Source organism: Silurus meridionalis, chromosome 13, assembly GCF_014805685.1.
Source record: "Silurus meridionalis isolate SWU-2019-XX chromosome 13, ASM1480568v1, whole genome shotgun sequence".
Lineage (NCBI taxonomy): Eukaryota > Metazoa > Chordata > Actinopteri > Siluriformes > Siluridae > Silurus > Silurus meridionalis.
Genome location: NC_060896.1, coordinates 25,711,438 through 25,731,021, shown reverse-complemented (window position 1 = coordinate 25,731,021; position 19,584 = coordinate 25,711,438). Strand labels below are relative to the sequence as shown.

Here is a 19,584-nt window from a genome sequence, read left to right as displayed (position 1 = left end):
TTTTTTTTGTTGATTTTTCTCGCTTTTTTTTCATTACAAGTTCAAGTATTTTTTATATTTAAAAAAAAAAGAAAAGAGCAAAAAATTGGCAAATCTACTCTTAGAATCTACATTACATATAATCTACTGTCTGGGGCAAATAATCCACCACCAGAACAAGGGGTCAGCCTTGCTTTAATTATTTTTCCTTTTCTCCTTCTCTTTCTTTTTTATATTATTCTTTTTTGCTTCTTTTGTCCTTGTAATCGATACTTAATGGATACAGACTTAATTATTTCTGTCAACAACTGCTATCTATATTTGTAGTACTTGTAGCTACAAGAAAAGAGCCAAATATGTGTGTGTATATATATATATATATATATATATATATATATATATATATATATATATATATATATACATACACACACTATGAGTCTATTTATATATATATTTATATATTTATATTCTTTTAAAAAGCATGTAGTCCTTTGGTCCCTATTTTCTAAGGAATGATGCATGAAAAATAATCCTGGATTACCATTTTCACTTCCATTTCCATCTCTCCAGAGCTTTCCCTGGCACAGACTACAACACCTGTATAGGCACGAAAACCAAAATGGCAGCAGGCTGGTGTGTGTGTGTGTGTGTGTGTGTGTGTGTGTGTGTGTGTGTCTGCATCTGTATGTGTGCATGTGTGTGCATTCATATGGATTTACAAATAGAGATATCAGTATTATCCAGTATCCAAAATATGAAGTTTCTGCAGTGCATTTATGCATCAGCCTAAGTGCAAAGGGTTTGTGTTTGTAAATTTGTGTAGTTTTGCTAGCATGTGTGTGTGTGTGTGTGTGTGTGTTTGAGTTTGTGTGTGTGTGTGTGCGTGTGTTTAAGAATGAGATAGATAGGTGTGTTTGACTGCATGTGTAATTGTATATCTGTATATGCATGCTTTGAGCATAATGTATCTATAAATATTTCTCCATCTTGTCTAAAAAACAGCAGCAAAAAAGTTGGTCTCTGCAAAATCGGCTTCCACAATAGGTTTGCGATGCCAAAGCGAATAAATAAAAAAAATAAAAAATAAAGAAGGAAATATTTAGCCAAGAAATCAAATAAAAAAACACAAAAAAGAATCCCTCCATGTTTCTTCAGTCACCTAGTCTCGCATCTCTCGGCAATTTTCCCACAGAATCAAGGGACCACTCTTCTTTTCGTGTGGCAGAGCGGAGAAGTCTTTTGTACTTATACTGCACTTGTGAAAATAAGGTGTTGTCATCCTTCATCCTGGGAGAAAGAAAATAAAAACAGAAAGAAGAAAAATGTAAACTATAACATTTGGTCTGCATATAAACAATAGAATTCTATATGAAAATCTGCTAGCGCTATACACCAACATCTACAGCCAACACTTAGAAACACACTCACAGCACATAAAGTAAATGACGTTTGATATTATACATTATACAAATATATTTCTAGTTAACCCACTTTTTAAGCCCCCCTTTTTAAACGACACTGAAAATGGCAATACGGTGACTCTGTATCTAATACCACTTTATCTATAGTTATGTAAGTAATGGAACAGACAGCGTGGAAAAGGGGGAGAGACACACAACCAAACAGATGAACACGACGTGAAGATGGTGTGATGGAAGATGGCTGAAGTTTAATTACACAAACAGATTACAGTGCTGTGAATCTTAAAAAAAAAGAAAAACAACCTGTAAATATAAAACTTCACATTATTAGTCTTTTTGGGTTGATCATTTGGCATGTTGAAGAGGATGTTATGTTGATTTTGATTAATGTAGTCATGAGGTGTACAATTTAATTTGTATTTGAGGAAAAAGAACCTCACCAGTCAACTGGTTTTAGCTTTTCAACAACATGAGTCTTGGTGTTGAGGACTAGTGCGTCTTTGAGCCTACGTTCAATATGAGTCAATTACTGCTCTAATGTTCAAATAACGCTCAGATACTCTCAGAATTTTACTCAAGTCATATTGGAATTGGTAACTTGCAACGTAATGTTTTTGCATTAAAATCTCTATACTTTTATTTAAGTATGATTTTCAGGAGCTCATTACACCTCTGGTGTAACTCTTTCTACCAAAGGTGGTGTTCTTTTTTTCAATAACAGTTTATTTAGGTTTTCTTAGACAACTAGAGTTTAATGATCAGACTGTAATAAACAATATGGTGTACTTTTAGCTGTATATAGTTATGTATATTGCTGTTGAGCATCAGTGAAAAAGTTAGTTCTAGCAGCTATAAACATTTAGTTCACTGATTGCTGTACACTTTTTCATTCTTTCTCTTTCTTCTCCTACATCACAATCTCTGATATGACCAATTATTTGTAGACACCTGAATATAACCCCCATATGCACTTTAATATGTCCTATTATATGTTCCTTTATATATATTATTCCTCATTTACTTGTATAAAATCCTCCACAAACATCCTCTTTCACTAAATTATGAAGCATGGCTGTGCAGATTTGTGTTCATTCAGCTACAAGAGCTTCAGTGACATTGGGCACTGCTGCTGGGGGAGAAGGTAGAGATCAGGGCATTGTGCAGGACATTTGAGTTGTTCCACTCCAACATTGGCAGAGCATGTTTTCATGGATCTCGCTTTGTTACGCTGAGCATCATAATGCAGAAAAAGGTTTGAGCCTCTTAGTTCCACTGAAAGGGAATTGTATAGCTACGATGTACAAAGACATTTTGTACATCCTTGTGTTTGTGTTGGCCTTCCTTGTGTAAGGAAGGCCAACATGCATGCTCAGGTGTTAACAAAGCTCTCGGCCATATGATGTATTAGAATGATCATATTTATTTCATATGGTTTAACAGGCAGCCTTTTGTTATTATAAAAATGCAATTGATAATAAAGCTGAGATTTTCAGATTCATAAATTTCATACAAAATGTTGCAAATGACCAGTAGATCATTTTTTACATTCAATCTTAAGCGTAATATTATATTACATTGAACTACGGACATCAGAAGTTGGCATTGCTGAACCCCACCATTCGGGTTGCACAAGCCAGGTTATTCTTAGAGCCGGTCCCAAACCCGGATAAATAGGGCGAAAAACATGTGCCAAATCAAATATGCGAATCACGAATCAGAATTTCATACCGGATCGGTCGAGGCCCGGGTTACCAATGACTGCCACAGGTATTGTTAGCCAACAGGGTACTGGTGGAAATTGGGCTACTGTTGGCCAAAGGAGGAGATGGAGAGGAGGAAGATGTCTTCAGAGACAGTGTAGGAGAGTGGAGGTTTGGGTTGGTACTTTAAATGTTGGTTTGCGACGGTTGAAGACCTACTTCTTCCTGAAATACTTAAATTAGCACTTTCCAAGTTTTGCTTTGTAGAATTCAAGAGTTATATTTATATTACGTTTGTAATCTTGCGTACCAGTGTAGATTTATTCATTGCTAGAGGCTCAAAGCACTTTTGTACGTCGCTCTGGACAACGGCATCTGCTAAATTCCGCAAATGTAAATGTTGGTACTATGACTGGTAAAGAAAGAGAGATAGCTGATATGATGGAGAGGAGAAAGGTAGATATGTATGTTCAAGAGACCAAGTGGAAAGGGATTAAGGCCAGGAACATTAGAGGCGGGTTTAAACTGTACTCTCATGGTGTGGAGGGAAAGAGAAATGGTGTAGGGGTGATTCTGAAGGAAGAGAACAGTAAGAGTGTAGCGGAGGTGAAGAGAGTTTCTGATAGGGTGATGCTCCTATGCTCCACAGGTGGGTTGTGAGATGGAGGAGAAGAAAAAATTCTGGAGTAAGTTAAATGAAGCAGAAGTGACAAGGGAGACAGCTAGGAAGGTACTTGGTATGACATTTGGAAAGAGAAAAAGATGTGGTGGTGGAATGAGGAAGTGCAGGAGAGCATAAGGAGAAAGAGGTTGGCGAAACAGAATTGGAATCGACAGAGTGATGAGAAAAGTAGGCAGGAGTACAAGGAGATGTGGCAGCAGGTGAAGAGGGATGTGGCAAAAGCAAAGGAAAAGGCATATGAGGAGCTGTTTGAGAAGTTGGACACTAAGGAAGGAAGAAGAAAAGAAAGGAAAAAAGGATTTGTAGTGATTGGCCAGGCAGAGGGACCGACCTGGGAAGGATGTGCTGCAACCTAGCGCAATAAAGGATTCCATGGGGATGGAAGTGTGTTGACTAGTGAGGAGAGTGTGTTGAGAAGATGGAGGGTATATTTTGAGCAGCTGATAAACGAGGAAAATGAGAGAGAGGGAAGGTTGGATGATGTGGAGCTGGTGAAGCAGGAAGTGGATAGGATTAGTAAGGAGGAAGTGGGAGCAGCGATTAAGAGGATGAAGTATGGAAAGTCGGTTGGACCAGATGACAAACAGGTAGAAGCATGAAGATGTTTAGGAGGGATGGCAGTGGAGTTTTTAACCAGAATATTTAACAAGTCAATCAAGTCAAGTCAATTTTATAGCGCTTTTCACAACAGACATTGTCTCGAAGCAGATTTACAGAATTTAACAGTAAAGATGAATGGTGACTGTGGCAAGAAAAAAAACCCCACAAACAAGATTTGGAAGGTGAGAAGATGCCCGAGGAATAGAGAAGGAGTGTGCTGGTACCGATCTTTAAGTATAAGGGAGATGTGCAGACCTGCAGTAACTACAGGGGAATAAAGTTGATCAGTCACACCATGAAGTTATGGGAAAGAGTAGTGGAAGCCAGGCTGAGAGAAGAGGTGACCATCTGTGAGCAACAGTATGTTTCATGCTGAGAAAGAGCACCACAGACGCATTATTTGCTTTGAGAATGTTGATAGAGAAATGTAGAGAAGGTCAGAAGGAGTAACATTGTGTGTTTCTGGATTTAGCGTACGACAGGGTGCAGAGAGAGAAGTTGTGGTATTGTATGAGGAAGTCTGGTGTGTCAGAGAAGTATGTGAGGGTGGTGCAGGACATGTATGAGGACAGTGTGACAGCAGTGAAGTGTGCAGCAGGAATGACAGACTGGTTCAATGTGAAGGTTGGACTGCATCAAGGATCGGCTCTGAGCCCTTTTCTGTTTGCAGTGGTGATGGACAGGATGATGGACGAGGACAGACAGGAGTCTCTGTGGACTATGATGTTTGCGGATGATATTGTTATTTGTGGTGAGAGTAGTTAGCAGGTACAGATGAGCCTGGAGAGGTGGAGGTACATGCTGGAGAGAAGGGGAATGAAAGTCAGTAGGGGTAAACAGTGTTCATGTGTGTGAATGAGAGGGAGGGCAGTGATGCGGTGTGGTTGCAGGGAGAAGAGGTGGAGAAGGTGGATGAGTTTAAGTACCTGATGTCAACAGGGTCAAAGTAATGGAGAGTGTGTTAGAGAAGTGAAGAAAAGAGTGCAGGCAGGGTGGAGTGGGTGGAGAAGAGTGATAGCAGGAGTGATTTGTGATAGAAGAGTATCTGCATGAATGAAGGGGAAAGTTTATAGGACTGTGGTGAGACCTGCGATGTTGTATTGTTTAAAGACAATGGCACTGACTAAAAGACAGGAGGCAGAGCTGGAGGTAGCAGAGTTGAAGATTCCGAGATTTCAATTAGGAGTGACTAGACAGACAGACAGACAGACAGACAGACAGACAGACAGACAGACAGACAGACAGACAGACAGACAGATAGATAGATAGATAGATAGATAGATAGATAGATAGATAGATAGATGGATAGATACATACATACATACATACATACATACATACATACATAGACCGACCATAAGATTTGTATGTGATTTTCAAACATCCCTTACGCATTTAGTCCCTATTTGGTATAATAATAAATTTGCACTTCTGGAAAGATGTTCCACCAAGATTCTGGAGTGTTGTTGTGGATATTTGTGCTCGTTCAACCACAAGGCAATTATTAAAGTCAGGTACTGATACAGGAGGCCTGGGTGCATTCAATGTTCAATTCATCCTAAAGCTGTTCAAAGTTATATCTTACATGGGTTTTTTTCGTTTGTTTTTGGTTTTTTTTGTTTTAGTTTTTTTTTACACATTTAAGCTATTCATCCGTGTACAACTTTAGACATTTTTATCATTTACATTTAAATCCTCAACAGCAATATTTAAATGTGGATACAATCAGCATATTATGTGACTTTACAAGGAATTTACAAGGTCTGTTGTGTGTTTATTATTGACAGTCTCTGTCTCTTCTATTTAATTTGCAAATTCAATTCTAAATCTTAACATTCCTTGTTATATTTATTATCATTTCACATAATATAATTGAATTTAAATGGCAGTATCATATTCTAGCACCAGCTGTAATTTAAACTGAGCTGAACTGAGCTGTAGCAGAGAAGAAACCACTTGTCCGTTATATTTTTTCTTATTGTGTGTGTGTGTGTGTGTGTGTGTGTGTGTGTGTGATAGAGAGCAGGAGAGAGAAATTGATTTGATGAAGTCACCATGTGTGGGTCCATGGCAGCACATGCAGCTCGCAATCATTCTGTAATTGGTTAGCACGCTCATAAATAAGTAAACAGGAAGCAATCCCTGTGTTGGCCAAACAAAACAATCACAGCGAAGCACTTCAAACGGAAATACAAAAAAAAAAAAAAAACAGAACAGAGAGGAAGAGGCGAGGAGAGGAGACCAGAGTTAACATTTGCCTTCACACCACCACTGGGGAAAGAATAATTGGCAATGCAAACATGGTGTCATGATGTAACGATCGCTCACCGGGAGAGTTAGCAATTAAAAAGTTCAGCTCCTTCATAAAGGTACATACAGAAAAAAAAAAAAAAACATCAAACGAAAATATATAGAGTCACAGCTCATGTTAGAGAAATAAAGACGAAATAGAAAGGGCAAAATATCAACACATTCTCAACTTCACACGCTAAAAGAACAAGAGCACAGCACTCACGTTACGACAGCAAAAAAGATCACACCCCATCGAAAAACCAACCAGTCAGCAGATTTACAAACACCAGCTACCAGCTACCGACAGCGCAAAACAAAATACTGCACTCCATAAAGACAAAATAAAAATCCAAACATGGCCACAAGAGAAATAGAGAAAGAGAGTAAGAGATCAACAGCACGTCATGCCACTTGATCACAGTAGTACACATGACGTCATCCAAAAGAAAACACCGTAGTGGGAACTTACAGCCGTGGGAACCGTTTCCCCCCTGACCGTAGACATGTAGCTAGTCAACCGGGCGGGTACCTCGAGCTACGTTTGGCCATGCCTGGGTTTCACACCGGTTAGGGGCAAAAGAAGAAAAACAAATCCATGGAATTGCTGTTTTTCCTTCACTTGGCATTGTTATGAGCATTACCGAACTTACACTTTTATTCAGGCACATCGTTAAGGACACTTTGCTGTTAGAGATGAGAAATATTAATAGAATTATTGTTAGCAAATTTTGAAATTAGGCAAAGAAAAAAACAAAGTGAAGAAGACATGAAATGAGTGAGTTAATGAAACATACATGTACATTAAGAGGCATTTTGGTAGACAGTGTATGAAAAAAAGACATGGGGAGGCGGAGTCAGTCAAACACTGCTGTTGACAAAAGTGGGAAGTGCGCTTTGTACGGACGTTGCCAGATTCTCACTGAGTAGGCCGTTGTGCTGATCAAACCTCCCAGCGCTCTCAATTGAGGACATCTGTCTATCGAGCTCGACGGAAAAAAATTCTCTCTACAGGGATTTTGCACTGCAACTGGTGTTCCAATGCTTTTAACCGTCCCAGTGCTGTAGCTTTAATTACTTTTTGTTGATTTTTTTTCCTCTTTATTTTGCAAGACGACGCCTGAACATCTGGGTTCTTGTGAAAATTGAAGCAAACGCTTATAAATCAGACACAGTCAGGAACGCTTCAGCTTCTTTGCATCTGTTTCCTTCCACATGGTATGCAAATTTTAAGGCCAGGCACCACACCCTAATAGGATTAGAATTTTAGTTTTTTCATATTAAAAATAAACGCAAACTTTCTGACCAATCAGATTCAATTGTGCTATGGTATTAAAGTAAGTAAAAGAAAAAAAGACTATTTGAAATTTTAATGAGGATTTTATTCATATTTGTGGACCAATAGATTAGTAATGATTAATGATTGTATTTAGTGCATACGTATATTTAATCAGAATGTACATTCCCATGTTGGTATACCTCGCCACATTTTAGCTACAGTATGCACCAATTGGTTGATTATTCTCCCACCTCCTGCTTTACTACACCCATCAGCTTTTCCTTTTCCAGCTTCACCCATCAGCAGACCAGGATGACCTTTTCCTAATCAGTGAAAATGCTGACAAAAAACTATCATGTACTGCTCACACAATACACAGTTAATTCACAGTTCAATGTACTGAGGGAAAAATGTCAGCATATATTCGGTGTGTGATGTGAAGAGAAAACAAATTGGGCAATTTTTTATTTCTTTTTAGTCTCCAAACACATTGTACTAGTTTCTTTTGAGGGAAAGAAACATGGCTTAGTGATCCTCAACATTTACATAGTCATTTATCCACTTGTTTGCATATGATGGATCTATATACAGTAGATGCACTGAAATAGCTATCTAGCATGTCATTCTTTAGTTACAGTATGGAAGCTAATGTACCTAATTCCTGTCCACACCTCATTCTTGTAATTACACATCTTTTTATTTCAATATGTCTACATATCTTTTTTCAAATGACACCTGAAGCCTCTGTGACAGGTTCTTAAATTAGCACTTCTTTAGAAAAAAACACTATATAATCTCCCAGCAGAGTTTCAGACTGATTGTATTCTCAGTCTGTGTCATAATGAACTTTGTAAGTCACTCTGGATAAGGATTTACGTTACTTTAAAATATACTTTAAGATGAATAACTGGATAAGCACAGGCTTTATTTAGTGTTAAACTCAAACCAAATGATGAGAAACGGGAACAAAAAACCTTCTGATGAACTCTTGCACTAAACCTATTCAATAATCCATGCTTTTTAATCTTAAGTGGTGTGTGTGAGATGATTTGTAAAGAAAACCAGAAGCACATGGGGAATACAGCCGGTAAATGTAATGCCAGTAGCAAGTAGATTCCCAATACAAAAGGTGCTTCTTACTTGTCACATTTTTACAGCAGAGTGAAATTCTTTCTTCGCATATTCCAGCAATGTTAGGAAGCTGTGGTCAGAGCTCAGGCTCAGCCATGTTATAGCGCCCTCTGGAGCACATAGGGTAAAGGGCCTTGCTTAGGGGGCCCCAAGACTGTCAGCTTGGAGCTACTTAGGATACTTAGCATTGCTAATATCTTAGGATATTAATAACCTAGGAAATGTCTATACATGACCTACATTAAATTAATTAAATTATGTCTCAGACAATATTTAAGTCATATGGTGAGGTTTAAACCTGTCTGTTCAATAGTTATTTGAAAAGTAATAATAAAATAATAATAAATAATTATGCTATGCAGAGTTAACAGGGTTACAGGAACTCAGTCAGGGTTTTTTGTTTTTTACCTTAAAGCAAAAATCTGCAAATGGACAATTAAAAAAACTTTTTTTTTTTCTTTTTTTAGTGGTACCTGTCCTTAAGAGAACCATGCAAAAAGGAAAAAGTGAACTGTTTCATTTCTTTGGGCTAATACTATTTGATTTTCATCGCTTGAGCTATGCATGTAGCAGCTACCACACATTTCCTACCCACAACTTGTTCTACAAATTACTAAGTAAAAAATTTACTAAGTAAAAAATTACTTTTTTATGCCCAATGTTTTTTATTAAAATGTCCTTATTTTTTTTACAAAATGAAATTTGCACGAATCAAAACGAAAGTGAATGGGAATCATTCTCACCTGGATGTGGATGTTGGTGCAATCAGTAAGGGCGGTTGGCATCTTTCGGCCGCTTCAGCTGGACCTTGAGCCTCTTCATGCCAATCTGAAAACCATTCATTGCCTGAATGGCAGCCTGAGCGCTGGATGGGTTATCAAAGCTGACAAAGCCTGAGTAGGGATAGAAAGCGGCGGGGAGAGAAAAATAAATATTGCGATTATATCATTCTATAAAATTGACCTTTTTTTTCTTTTGCAAATAATGAAAATTATGGTTTGCACACTTGTGGGTAGGCTTGGCATTTTTATATTGTTGATGTATACTGAGGTAAAAATCAGATGTATTGTACCACAGCACTGTTCTTGATTGTTAGAAGGTTGAAATTGTTTCATTAGATACATTCTGTGTTATTAGCGTGGGCTGTGAGGCAAATCACATTATTATACCATTTTAATACACTGATGTTAATACCTAATAGTACCAGACCTACTGAACAGCAGCCTCCAGCCTGTTTCCTCACACATGTATATTTTCTGTATTCAGCAGGAGGTGTATGCAAATGCAGAAATTATTTAATAAAGTGCAAATATACAGAAATAAACACAAACTAAATGGACAAGGAAGTAAAGTGCAACTTGGTACAATAAACAAGCATGAACTATTAAGCCTTAACTCGTTGCTATGTTTATTATCTCTTAGCTATTTTTAATGTTTACTTTTTATTTGAGTTAAGTTGAGTTGAGTTGAGTTGAGTTGAGTTGAGTTAAGTTGAGTTAATGAAGAGACAATCAAGAGAAACAAGATTAGCATCAAAAGGTGAGTCTACAGAATCTGAGCTACCTACTGTTTACTGTTTCTAAAAAATTCTATATTTATTCTATTCTGGTTCATTCGTGGAGACGTGATCCGCTGTGGTGACCCCTAATGGGAGCAGCCGAAAGAAGAAGAAGAAGAAGAAGAAGAAGAAGAAGAAGAAGGAGAAGGAGAAGAAGAAGATTCTATTCTGGTTCTAATTTTACAATTCTATTTATATACATTTTTTCATTTTATTTGAATTTTAATATCTATGAACGTATTGTGAATGATTTTTCCCCTTTAGTTTTCATTTAATAATTAAACAATTGAATGTTTTGATTGAACCAACTGAACTTGAATACTTTATCATTTCTATACTAACATCTCTTTTATGACTTCTGCGATGAATGCGCCACTGAAACAAATAATAAAAACTGATAAAAATCAAAATAAAATTGTCAACATGGTGACATGAAAATATAATCAAATAATATGTAACATTTAAATAAATATGATATATTAAATTGTATACAAATTATGGGAACTTTTTCTGTAAGAACTGATTATTCTTCATTTTCCTAAGGAGTCTTCAGTGTCAGAACTTTGTACCAGTCTGAGATAAAACTGTGCTGGCGCTTTTTTCAACATGGGAACGTTTTCAAGACAGAAAACTTTGCTTTTTTCTGTCTTCTAAGCTACAAGAGGAATAGATTCAGTTGGTAAATAATTAAAGCTTCTAGCCGACTGTAGCTGTTGGTAAATAGCTTTGGGATAAGAACAATAAAACTATAGACTTTACTGAAAACTAATCAGCTTTTCCTAAAACATTATACCCCAATGATAATGTGATGTGATTTATTCCTTACGTAACATATTGATCCCATAGTGCACATGCCCTACAATGCATGTTTGAATAGGGAGGAATGAATGCAGTGAGTCTGCACATAACTGAGTGAGTGAAATTATATATAAAACTATAGATTTAACTCCTTATTGAAATCCACAATAGATCAGGAAGGTAGTATCTTTGTATTTAATGAATTATACATTGGATCAGAAGGTCGTGAGGTAAAATCCCAGCCACACCAACCTGCCCCTCGTAGGGCCCATGAGCAAGGCCCTTAAACCTATAGCTGCTGTATGAATGAGATAACTGTAAGTCGCTCTGGATAAGGGTGTCTGCCAAATTACAAAAATGTAAATTATGTCCAGGTATGACAATAGTGGTGAAGGTCACACTGGCGTTCTAAAGTTCAGCTGGTTTAGGCTCTTGAAGTTGCCTTAGCAGCTTTGCTCCTGTTAACATTCTTGTTACAGGTGCCCTAACTTATCGCCGACGTGTCAAGGCAAAATGATCCTGCGGCTTTCCTGGCCTTTCCTTATCGCCCCCTCTTCGCTAGTTGACTTGCCAAATTTGCTGGCCGCTAGCTGATTCAATCACCTGGCTACAGCTCCGATTTAATTTCGTGGGTGAGGCGGTGCTTTAGTCAGGCCAGCCAGAGATAAGAGCGCAGCTTTTACAAAGCTTTTAAAAGAGCTGAGCCTGTCAGACAACTTCTATCCGCGTTCATAAATCTCCCTCTCTCCTGTCGCACCAATCCTGCTCCTGTCCCTGCCAGCAGCCGGCAAAGAGAGAGAGAGAGTAGGTGACAAAGCTAAAGAGAAGATGACTGGATTGGAAGAGTGGTAAATCATACAGCTCTTGAGCAAAGGAACTCAGTCAGCGCTGAACTTTCTGCCATGTTTTATAGGAAGCTGTGCACTTTACAACGGCTGCTTCCTCTGAGGCAGGACATTAAAGATTCTGTAAATGAGAAGGTGAAGTTGAAACGGTGGAGGAGGACTTCATCGATTTTTATACTTCTAAGGTTTTTGTTTTTGGACTTCCCAGGCTTACAGTGGGCTTGGAACATTTTACACTATTTGAAGCCTTTGAGATATTTTAAAATATAAGCCAGGCTGACTGTGGATTTTTATTTTCAGTACTCAAATCATATCTATCTATCTATCTATCTATCTATCTATCTATCTATCTATCTATCTATCTATCTATCTATCTATCTATCTATCTATCTATCTATCTATCCATCCATCCATCCATCCATCCATCCATCCATCCATCCATCCATCCATCCATCCATCTATCTTATGGACAAAAGTATTAGGACACCTGACTTTTGCAGCCATGAGTTTTTTTTTCCTAGGAGCTATTACCTTGGACACCCAAACCAGTTCCTGCATGACAATGCCCCCATGCACAAAACCATCTCCATAAAGATATGCTTTACATGAGCTGGGGTGGAAGATCTCCTGCTATAGAGCTTTGACCTTAACCCTATTGAACACCTTTGGAATTAATTGGAATACTAACTGCACCACATATCTCCTCACTTCACCTACATCAGTACCTGATTTTACACCCATGTTGCTGAATGAATCTCACAAATCTTCACACTTCAAAATCTAGTGAAACAATGTGAAATGGGATGTTCAAAAAGCACAAAATCCTATGGTCAGGTGTCCAATATGTCCAAAATCCATTGTCTTTTTCAGTGAATACAGCTAAAAGAGTCTTTGATCAGCATTTAATGTCAATATCGAGTGAGTAATCACTGGAGATTAAGAGAACGCAACGTCCTAAATAATTCAGCAGCCACCTCAGGCTACACCCACGTTACTCCCGGTACATTCGAAAACACATTTTTTCCTCAAAGTTTTCTGTCCTTTCGTATTTGCATCATATATTTCTCTTCTATTCATAGTGACATGTATTTTTTGTCTAGCGCAAAGGGAGCCAAAGCACTCCTAAGCACTCTCTGAAGTAGATTCCTCTCAAAAATCTATTGTTTTCACAATTGCGGTGTGGTCTGAGGAAAAAAACGATGTATTTTTAGTCATGTGACCCTTTCGACACAAAACAAACAAGACGGTGGACAATGCTGTATTGTTGTGCCTGCTGTCCAGTCTGAAAGTGCTGTTACAGATTAATGTCAATTTACACATACTTCAGTTCACAATATAAAGCTGCACGGTTCACTAGCAACTACATTAAAAAAGAATCAAAGGCCTGACAGAAATAATACAGACTGATGTTTCTTTTGTTTTTTTTTTAATGCCTGAGTGAAATAAGAATTTAAGAAATATTTGGAGAAATTTATAGACAGACAGAGAGCATTTTTAAATCTAAATTATTGCAGATTTAGCCTCAGTCTGCATCGGCCTTCTTTCCTTAAAGCTGTAAATATCAAATCCCTGGCAACCCCAGAGAAATCAACACCACTGTCTTGCTATTCCAGTACTAATATTTGTTTCTTTTTTCCTCTCCTCTCAAAGAAGGGAGAGTTAATATTTAATATCTTACTTTAACATTAAAACTGCATTTAAAAAAAAATCCCAGCAACAACAAACACATATTCATTTATATTCATTTATATGAGTAAGAGCAATTCAAAGCTAAATGAAGAGCTATATATTTGCATTAATCTCCCACAAGTGGATTTGCCTCATATCGTTCAATAAACTCGTTTAGTGTGTTTCAATCAGAGCACAAAGAAGCTGCAGGACAAAGAGAAATTTAATTTTAGAGCATCGGAATCTAATTTGTAAGGAGGCTGCAGAAAAACTAAAACTAGAAGCAAAAAAGAACAGAAAAACAACAATTTTAAATATACTGTATAAGACAAATGTAAGTTATATAAACTGGAATGATAACTTTATTTTCATGAAGTAATGCAATAAGAGATATTAACTAAAGGGGAAAAAAAATACATTTATTCAGCAGGCTTCTGTGTATACAACTGTGCATGCACTGAGGTATCAAATATAAAAGTGAGCTATGAAATGTAAAAAAGCACAGGGTGGTCCAAATTTTTAGTTTCAGCGCTTATACGAATAAAAAAGCCAATTTTCATAAACATTCTTTCTCAAGGCTTAACGTCTATAAGCAAAGATAGCAGGCATTGAGTATCAAGGCAAATATCTTGCAGCACTTGCTTCTCCTGCGCTTTAATATCCCATAAACCTTCACTGATGAGCGGCATCCAGGGGAACTGCTCACTCAAATGTGACGCCACTTTTTCAACGTTAATTGCAAATTGATTAACAGAGACATGGGAAATAAAGAGAGGAGCAAAAAAAAACTAATCACGGCTGGGGAAGTGGGGCATGAGACGATTTCGAAAAGGATCGTGCCAAATGATGTCGCTTTTATCTCCTCATGGCTGCTTGTCATTTTATTTTTTATTTTTTTGGATGAACGTTGTGGGTACTCACCAAAACACTTGCTCTGATTGGTGGCCCGGTCCACAAAGACTTTGGCAGAGATGACGTTGCCAAAGGGCAGAAACATCTGCATGAGTTCGGCGTCCCCAAACTCTTGCGGCAGGTGATAGATAAACAGGTTACAGCCTTCAGGCCCTGCCGAAACAGACATGCAAAAATGAAGAGGCACAAAAAAACTGGCTCGGTGCATGAATAAACACAAAAGACCGTTTAAATATATATTCGTTTGAGAAGTACGACTTGAGAAGTGTGTGAAAATGGGACAAGAGAATTGTGCTGTGCTGGTTCTTCTTGTTAATCCCATGAAAGCCTGCATGTTCACTCAATGACATGAGAACTAATCATCACTTATTCATAATCACACACTGAAGCATAATTTAGAGCAATTCTGTGAAGATAGATTACGTTAGACATCATGTGCATGCCAGCAACTGCTGAAATAGACAACACAACCCATAGACTGTGTAATGGTTTTATTGGTTGTAATGGTGGAACTTTGTGGGTAATTTCTTGGATTATTTTGGTGACATGAACACCAGAAGAGACCATTAGGACATTAGGACCAATAGGTCACTAAGCTTTGAGATTCCAAAAAGTTCCTTAACGGTTTCTTAGGTGTGCTCATGATCGTAAAACCATCTGATAATTGTTTTAATGGTATTGTTTTAAACAGCTGATTGTTTGTAATGATATTTGTAGTGGAAACCATTCAAATTTGTACTGGTTTTGTATATTATTATCATTATTTTTTTAATTTGCTAAAACATTTAATATATATATTTTTTTACGTTGAAATGAAGACTTAAAAATCCTTTCTAAAATCCTGTCAGGTTAGCTTATGCTGTCAAAAGTTGACATGAGGATTCAAAACATTTTCTGTGCAAGCCTTTTAGAAAATAGCTAGCAAACAAGTTAGCTAATGCTAAAATGAAAACGTAGAGATTTTGTATTAGCTTATTTTAGCTCTCTAGCTAGCCTATGTAAAAAACAAACAGCAAAAAAAAACCTAAGCATTCTTTGAGCTTGACTTGCTCTCAGAGCTCATTTCTGTCTGAAGCTGTTCAACATTAGCAATATACATGAATACACCACATAAAAAACACCCATTTATACCCATGTACCAATTTTATAGAAGACAAGTGACAAGTTGGCCTCATTCATCAGGTTGACTGACGGAAAAAGAATTGATGGTAGTAGAAGAAAGGATGACTACTACAAACGGTAAACTTTCTCTTGATTCAAAAGAAACTGAATTCTCTTATGTAAGTAATTAATATTGCACATTCTCCAGCTTCTATTCTTTCATTCATGATGCCAAAAACTCCTATGAACCTTCTTTTGGTTTAGTTAGACTCTTGTTACAACTACACAGGCCGTACTACCTAGATAATCGGTAGATCTTCCACTGCAACCCTGGAACAAGTTTGGATCTTCTAGGTTAATTGAAGGGAAAATGTAATACTGAAGGCATCTTATACAATTGTTTGTTTCCAGCTTTGTGGTAACAGTTTGGGGAAGAACCACATGTGACTGAAAATGTCAGACAGACAGACAGACAGACAGACAGACAGACAGACAGACAGACAGATAGATAGATAGATAGATAGATAGATAGATAGATAGATAGATAGATAGATAGATAGATAGATAAATAGATAAATAGATAGATTTTTTATAGGTTTTTCCCCAATAATCCAAATGCAACAGGTGGCAATTTCAAAAATAAATTCCTACAATCTCACATCTCCGAGGCTGTTATACGATAAAAGTTACCCATGTGTACTTTTTAGCACTCACCGTAAAACTCATTTTTTTTTTTTTTTGCTGTTCCGCTGCCACTTTTTCTCCCCTGTTAAAACTGACTCGAAAATGTACAGGCAGAACGGGGCAATTATCACCTTTTTTTATCAGGGCTGGGCGGGGCCGCTCTTACCTTCACGCTGTTGCTGGGGGATGATGGTCGGTTGCTGGGGAAACGCTTGGCTGATTGGCGCATAGGCGGCAGGATAGGCTGCTGTTGCGAGGAGATACAAGAAGATGAGGATAGAGAGAGAGAGAGAGAGAGAGAGAGAGAGAGAGAGAGAGAGAGAGAAAAGGAGAGAGAAAAAGGGAAGGAGAGAGCAGAGGGAATTTGCATCAATTCTCCAGGATTTGACACAACAGCTTAAATCATTATTGCATTGTTCTCGCTTTCCAGATGCCGAATAAATAAATTGTGTTATAGCTCATGGCCAGTCGGCTTTATTTTCGCCGTGGTTCTGCGCCCGGCGAAAATAAACCAGTTAAAAGGGTCTTTTATAGAAGCCATCCTCCCATAGGTACTGCATAAAGAGACACAGGCTTTGCATTAAGTTCTTATCTAGTAAATAAGCTTTCATTTACTCCGCCATTGTGGAGCCGATTCTGCATGCCAAACGACTGCGCTTTTACTCCGCAGACTTTCTGGCCTTTAAATCAAGTCAATATAAGATAGTAAGAGGATGAGGAAGAAAAAGCACGATAATCCTCGTTATGATTGCTTCCAATAGCTGAATTTGATGTATCTTGGTCGTTTTTGAAATCACATAAGGACCTCTCTGTCAGTGAGTAAGTGGGTTATTAATTCACTTCTGCCATTTCTGAGATCAGTTTTGCATTTTTTTCTTTCTCTCAAATGACTACTTCATATTCTGACTTTAATAAAACGTGTATTGTATTGTTGGGAAAGTTTAATATGGACAGTAACTAGAAGCATTAAAGCATAAATCGAATTGGAGTAAAGTATATTGCTAATATTAGACTACAAGTACAATCCTAACTGTAAATATCACAAAGGCGTAGCTCATTGTGTTTAAGATTGTAAACAAGACTGTATACTTCACTAGAGTCTGATACCTTTTGTGTACTGTATCTCAAAGAATAATCTGTTTTCACAGGAAAAGGCTATCAAAACACCTCTATCTCTTTCAAACACAACTCTAATACCTTTAAGGAAAGCATGCTGTGAGCCATTTCCAACCCAGTGACTAGATTCTGCTGTGAAATATTCATTGTGTCACAGTTTTCAACAGTTTTTTTTTCATTGAAAGAGTGCTATACGGAAATTTGGGGTCTGTAAAATCTTGAATTGCAACCACTGTAGCAGCCAATCTATAGATCCACATAACAGCAAAATCGTTTTTTATTTACTCCGGATCCTGGATAACCGTCATGTCATTTCCTCGGTCAATTAGAATTCACCAAGAATGTAAACAGTTTCGTCTTCCTCTAATCTAACAATAATCTAATCTAATAGCGTCAGTTCTAAAAGCCTTGTTTGACTGGAAATATTAAGAAACAAGGAAACATTCCAGAAGCTTTGTATTGCCTCCTGATCAACAATGTGTTATTATTGTACAAGACAACCCAGTATGTTTTTTTTTTTTCAAAGCAATTTCTACCACTGGAGATCACAGAGGTGGATTCGGAGAGACAGAAAAGAAGATGAAAAGATAAAAAGAAAGCACCTGCATAGTGTTGCACGCCGGCGTATGCTTGTTGGAGAGGGTCGGTCACTGTTGGACTCTGTGCTGTACGGTGGATGAATAGAGAAAAGATTATACAGACAAATAAAGACATTAAGCAAGAAAAATGCATGATTAAGCCCGGAGTAGAAAGATGTAGCGTTAAAAGTGTGGGAAATACTTTAAAAAATGATTTGGTTTTATGAGTAATTCATTTGAAAGAACTCATTTTCTGAGTCAATCAGTATTCACACATTGGCAGAGAATGAAAATGATTTTTTTCTTCCCTGAAAGTAACACTATTAAAAATAGCTGTAGCACTTCCAAAATCCTTGTTTGGCTGGGAAAAAACGGTTTTTTGAAGTTATATGTGGCCTCCTGATCGACCAGGTCGTATTACTGTAGGAGATCATTCCAATTTGTAAAGCAATTCATACTACTGCAGACTAGAGAAAGTCACAGGACAGATAAGAACAGTAAGACATGAACAAATGTGAGTTCCCCTCCAAGAAAGCACCCGCAAATGTCTAATAACAGAACAGTAGAATATTCTGAAGTGGCCTTCTATGACCCCTGATCTGAATCATATCAAACATCTCTGGAAATAGCTGTAAGATGAAGCTTGGAGAAGGTTTCCTTCACACCTGAGACTGCTGGAGCAGTTTGTTTATGAACAACAGAAGCTGAAGTCTCATTGAAACTAACATTTTTTGCCATCAGTTTCACTGTTGCTACACATTTCATACAGTAGATTTCAGATTGGAAATTCATTGATTGTACAGCATTTATACTTAATATATAGAATAGAATAGAATAGAATAGAATAGAATAGAATAGAATAGAATAGAGTAGCCTTTATTTGTCAAATATACACTACAGTACAGTGAAATATGTTCTTTGCATATTCCAGCTTGCTCGAAAACCTGGGCTCAGAGCGTAGGGTCGGCCATGATATAACGCCCCTGGAGCACAGAGGGCTGAGGGCCTTGCTCAAGGGCCCAAAAGTGTCAGCTTGGCTATACCGGGGCTTGAACCCCCGACCTTCCGATCCATAACTCAGCACCTTAAGCACTGAACTACCATATAACTTAATATGTATAGTTAATTTTAGTTTTTTTTTACATATTTATTTTACTTTAATTGTACTGTGAGCAACTACAACTTAACAATTATCTGTAGGATCAATAAAGTTGTCTGTTTCTGATTCTGATTGAGAGCA

The 19,584-nt window shown here is 37.5% G+C and overlaps 1 protein-coding gene across 7 annotated transcripts in view; it reads right to left on the bottom strand.

Moving 5' to 3' along the window:
* Positions 1–434: 434 nt before the first annotated feature.
* The window catches only part of celf6 (CUGBP Elav-like family member 6), a 173,248-nt gene continuing 154,098 nt past the window's right edge, over positions 435–19,584 (bottom strand). For 2 of the 7 annotated variants that reach the window (XM_046865081.1, XM_046865082.1), the window contains exons 9-13: positions 18,369–18,431; positions 16,817–16,897; positions 14,875–15,018; positions 9,828–9,977; positions 437–1,269 (exon numbers count right to left, since the gene is read on the bottom strand). In XM_046865081.1, coding sequence (XP_046721037.1) covers positions 9,850–9,977; positions 14,875–15,018; positions 16,817–16,897; positions 18,369–18,431 — 416 coding nt within the window. In that variant the 3' untranslated portion in view covers positions 437–1,269; positions 9,828–9,849. Of the gene's footprint in view, positions 1,270–7,146; positions 7,229–7,327; positions 7,362–9,827; positions 9,978–14,874; positions 15,019–16,816; positions 16,898–18,368; positions 18,432–19,584 lie in introns of all 7 variants that reach the window. The other 5 variants (XR_006927725.1, XR_006927724.1, XM_046865085.1 and 2 more) reach the window with 5 other exon arrangements.